Source organism: Propithecus coquereli, unplaced genomic scaffold (assembly GCF_000956105.1).
Source record: "Propithecus coquereli isolate 6110/MARCELLA unplaced genomic scaffold, Pcoq_1.0 Scaffold170, whole genome shotgun sequence".
Taxonomy (NCBI): Eukaryota; Metazoa; Chordata; class Mammalia; order Primates; family Indriidae; genus Propithecus; species Propithecus coquereli.
Genome location: NW_012141636.1, coordinates 688,544 through 693,834, shown reverse-complemented (window position 1 = coordinate 693,834; position 5,291 = coordinate 688,544). Strand labels below are relative to the sequence as shown.

Below are 5,291 nucleotides of genomic sequence, written 5' to 3'. Positions count from 1 at the left end.
CATGGAGTACTATTCAGCTTTAAGAATCAATGGTGATATAGCACTTCTTGTATACTCCTGGATAGAGCTGGAACACATTCTACTAAGTGAGGTATCCCAAGAATGGAAAGACAAGAACCACATGTACTCACCATCAAATTGATATTAACTGATCAACACATAAGTGCACATATAAGAATAACATCTATTGGATGTTGGGCAGTGGGGAGGGGGGGAGGACGGGACGGGTGTATGCATACACAAAGAGTGCGATGCGCACCATCTGAGGGACGGACGCACTTGAAACTCGGACTTGGGGGGAAAGGGGGGGCAAGGGCAACATACGTAACCTAAACATCTGTATCCCCATAATATCCTGAAATAGAAAAAAAAAAAAAAAACCACAATGGGATACCATTTCACACCTACTAGAAGGCTGTAATCAAAAAGGCAGTTAATAATAAGTGTTGGCAAGGTTATAGAGAAATTGGATGTAGCTAGTGGGAATGTAAAATGGTGCAGCCACTTTGGAAAGCAGTCTGGCAGTTCATCAAAAGGTTAAGTTACCACATGTCCCAGGAATTCCTAGGTATATACCCAAGAGAAATTAAAGCATACCTCCACACAAAGACTTGTATGTGAATGTTCAAAGGAACAATATTCATATTAGCCAAAAAATGGAAACAATACAAATGTATATCAACTAATTAATGGATAAATAAAATTTGATATATCCATACAATGGAATGTTATTTGGCAATAAAAAGGAATGATGTACTGATTCATGCTACAACATGAGTGAAACTTGAAAACATTATGCCAGGTGAAAGAAACCAGTCACAAAAGACCATCTATTGTAATCTTTTTGTGTGAAATGTCCAGAACAGGCAAATGAAGCACCTTTCTATATGACAGATTAGTTCCTCAGATCAAATCTCCCAGGTTATAAGTTTATAATTTTAGGTGTTAAACATGTATTAATAAGAGGTTTCTCTTATCTGAGTATAGATATGAAAAATTAACCTTCATTTTTTTCTCGTTCTTGCAGCAATGGTGAACTAGACCCCTGGTCAGGAGGTGGAGTAACCAAGGACATCACAGACACCTTGGTTGCCATCACCATCTCTGAGGGAGCTCATCATTTAGATCTCCGAGCCAGCAATGCCTTAGATCCCAGATCTGTGCTGTTAGCCCGCACCTTGGAAGTTAGACACATGAAGAAATGGATCAGAGATTTCTATGGCCGTGCGGGAAAGCAGAATTGAGAGACTTTTGATCATTTTCACTTTCTTCTTTTGTGTTCACACCACCCACATTCCCATTCACTTTGGTTTTGTACATGTAATTACTTTCCCTCATTTATCATTAGATTTGGTGGGGCCAAGGTTGAAACAGAAGAGAGGATGATGGTGGTGAGAGCAGCCATCCCCCAAGTATGATTCCTGGGTTTTGCTGTCTTTGTACCACCTCCAGGAAGAATCTCTTCACGATATCTCTCCCACACCATTCATGGCTCTCGTAAATGGAACAGAGTTCCTGACTGCCTTTTATAAGAGAGAGAGTCACTTCCTTTGTTTCTCTGCAAATGGAGATTTCTCCTTGGTTTTGAGGTGAAAGTCTCTTTGGTCTATTTGTAAATGCCCACCCCTACCCTCCAAAAAGAAAAAGCAGAAGATACATAAAAATGATGTAATTGCAGCTGGTAGGAAGGATGTCTGATGCCAATCCAGGAAATGGGAGCCATTTCTTTTGTACTTGATTTAATGACTTTGAACTGTGCTGTAAATAAAGAATAAGGCTGGACCTTATACCTGTGTGTTGCTTCTGAAGCTCACTCCAGCTGTTGGGAATGCTGTGTGCACTGCGGTTGGCTGTTTTTGGAAAGTCCTTTAATTTTCTCTCTTCTACTTGGCAGCTTTTCTTAGTTCTGGGATATTTGCCACTGCGGTACTTCCAGTAAGAAATCTGGCCTTTTTCTACTTCATTTCTCTTTGTTTCAAAGGTCAGTTTTGTGGTAATTTGGTTAAATTCTGCCAGTTTAGGAAAATGACTGTTTTGCCTTTCACTTTAAATCTGAACAAGCTTTATGCTGTGGTCACTGATGATACTGCAATAAGAAGCCTTTAAAAATTGATGAATCAGCCATTCAGAAAGTAGAATACAGTTATGTTCAGCTTTTTAATTTTTTAAATTTTATTTTCTGGTGGTTGTTACTGCTGTCATTAAAGCCAGAAGTGTCAGGACACTAAGAGGCAGGTGCACGAGAACTTTTCTGTGTGGCTTCCAAAAGACAAGCTGACTAATTCACGCAGGCAGCATATTTGACATTAATAAATGGCCAAGCCTTTCCTATTTCCAAGGGGTTGGCTTCTTTCAAGCAGTCCTTACACTGAGACCTTTCTTCAGAAGAGCTTTTCTAGGATAACAAATAGGGTTGGATCAAAACCTTTCAGTGACACACAGAGAGACTAACAGTTTCTACTCTGTTGAAAGATTTCTTCCTCCTTGTTTCTTTTTATTTTCTCGCAATAATTTTTTTTTCTTCATCTTGCTTGGGAACATTTTCTGCTTTTGAAAAATCGTACCTTGAGCTGGATCATTTCTAAAGCACTTATTTTTTTGAAGTGCTGATACAGTGTTCATTCTTGGATGGGAGACTAAAATATTTCCCTTACTTTTTCTGGCATGTGGGAGATACAAGGAAAATCTTTGTCTTGTTATAGAAGCCTTCACTTCTCATTGCAATGAGTTATCTATCAAAGCATTTGGTCACTATTTTTGTTTCAGCATCAGGGAACAGTCTACTGGGGTGGGAATTTAAGGATCAAAACAATACTAGTTTTTAATTCTTTGTCAACTAAGAAGTTAAATAATGCAGGGTTTATGAGCTTAATAGAGGATATTCTTATAATTTATTTTAGGAATTTAGGATGTTTTCCTTGAAGTTTTTTACTTTTTAAAAATCGTTAAAATACTTTGCCATTTTATTTAATACTGATTGTTTAGATGAGTTGCATTTTTCTGAAGAAACAAATTCCCCAAAAAGACTATATTTTTTTGCAAGTATAATTTGGTCCTATTAATATATACATCTTATATATATATAGACAGAAGCTTTAATTGAAGTTAGCCTTATCATAATCTGCTAAAATTTAATTTTAAAATGAAAAAAAAACAGATATTAGAAGATGTCACTTATCAAAACTATGACACTAATTTTGGAATAATTCCTTAACATATATTTTTATTGAAAAGGTAACTTTGCAATCTCTTTTCTGGTTTTATTTTAAAGTTGAAAAAATTTAGGTGCAAAGCTGTTGTGAGAATTATGCAAGCTCACACATCCAATTATTGGTGGAAATAAATCTAAAAACCTAGAACAATAGAACTAATTTCCTATGTGCCCTGAGTGCACCAAAATTAGCTATTAATACATTTACCTATCTCATAGTGATTAAGTGCTGTTTTTCATGACACTAGGAATGGCACTATCAATTAGGTCTATCAATAATTACAACTCAGTTCTAGCAGATGTATTTGATGATCCTATTGAAACAATGCAGACCCCAAGGCATTCCTATCCAACAAAGCACCCTAGAATATAGAGGCTTAAGGCAACAACCATTTATTTAGCTCGTGATTTTGTGGGTTGGTGATTTGGTCTGGGCTCAATCATGTTATGCTGAAGGCCCTACCTCTGAGGGTGAATAGGCTGTTGGTTTCTAGGGTACTCATCTGGGCACATGGTTTCTTTTCTCGTACAGGCTAGCTTGGACTTGTTCACTTCATGGTTGCAGGTTCTAAGAAACAGAGTAGAGCTAATCAAAGTTTCTTCAGGCCTAGGCTTCAAATTGGCACACCATTATTTCCATGCCATTGTATTGCCAAATCACAAGACCAGACAGATTCAAGGGGGAGAGGAAATAACCTCTGTCCATTGATGGGAGGAGTTGAAAAGTCACAGTGCAAACTCACAGTGACGTGGATACAGAGACAATAAGAGAATTCTAGTTATTTTTGCAATCTACCATATTACCTAACTCTTATTATTGAGAACACTATATTCTCCATGAATCAATGGTGGTAATACTTTTGGATTTCATGAACCAGTAAGAAAATAAAATAATGTGGGAAGTACACACAAGTATTTGAATATCGGCAATTTTTGATTGTAATAAATAACATTAAAAAATAAAATGAAAAAGAATTGGAACATCAAATAAGCCTTATTATTTAAAGCATCCCTCTAATTAATAGACTGAGTTTTTGCAGACAGGGGAAGAGAGACATGGAAAATTGGGGTGTTTTTTATTTTCCGTTTTTGTTATTTAAACTGCCTGGAGTCAATGGGTAGAACTAAAGAAACTTAGGTGACTTTCTTAGGAGATCTGTAGAACTAAAAGGTTATCCAGAGAAGCTGATGTCTAAACCATTATATTAGAGAGTGAAGGCACCTCAGACACGCAGTCCAGCCCCATCAGTTTGTAAGTGATGGAATTGTGGCCCAGAGAGAAGGGATTTGTCTCAGGCCTCATAGCTCATGTTTGGCAGAACAAGGGCTTAAATCCAGGTTTTGTTTGTTCGTTTGTTTCACCTTACTGGTGTAGTTTAATCTTTGTTTGGATTCAAGCAACAAAAACCCACAAAACCAGCTTGAGCAAAAGAGGGAATTATTGAAACCACGCAAGAATAGCTAAAAAACTTGGGTTACTAGGAATCATGAGGGGACGGAACTGAGGTCTGGAAAGTCATTAAAAGTCAAGACTGCTACGCTCTGTTTCACTTTCAACAGAGGAGGAAGTCACCAGTTATGAGACAGTGGGTTCGATTGGTTCCTCGGGAGTTTATAGTTTGGCAGACAGTGCATCAGAATTACCCAAAGGGCTGATAAAAACATTGATTGCTAAGCCCCATTCCAGAGTTTCTAATATGCCTTGGCGTGGATCTTGGGAAGTTGTATTTCTAACACATTCCCAGGTGATGCTGGGGATCACACTTTGAGAACTACTAATATCAAATGAATTCTGAGTCTGAATTCCTTCACACAGGGCATGCCAGTTCACCTCCTCTTGTCCTGGCTGACCCATCTGAGTATGGGAGCCCTACCTAAAGCTTCTCTTCCCATGATTGCTTCATTCTCCCTCTGCAGACCAGCTTCCCCTTCTCTACTTACACAGGCCCATGATGACTTCCCAGAAGGGTGTCCTTAGCCCCTGAGGTTGCATTGCCCCACAAGCCCCCAACCCTCAGGTGGTTAGGGAAGGGCAGAGCTACGAAAACATCGTTACAGAAATACACTTCTTAGGATAGGG

General features: G+C 38.3%; 1 protein-coding gene across 1 annotated transcript in view; it reads left to right on the top strand.

Moving 5' to 3' along the window:
- Window positions 1-1,787, top strand: part of PRCP (prolylcarboxypeptidase (angiotensinase C)) — a 65,968-nt gene extending 64,181 nt beyond the window's left edge. Inside the window, exon 9 of the mRNA XM_012641797.1 lies at window positions 1,028-1,787. Within this exon, the coding sequence (XP_012497251.1) occupies window positions 1,028-1,244 (217 nt within the window). The 3' untranslated portion in view covers window positions 1,245-1,787. The remainder of the gene's footprint in view (window positions 1-1,027) is intronic.
- The last annotated feature ends 3,504 nt before the right edge of the window (window positions 1,788-5,291 follow it).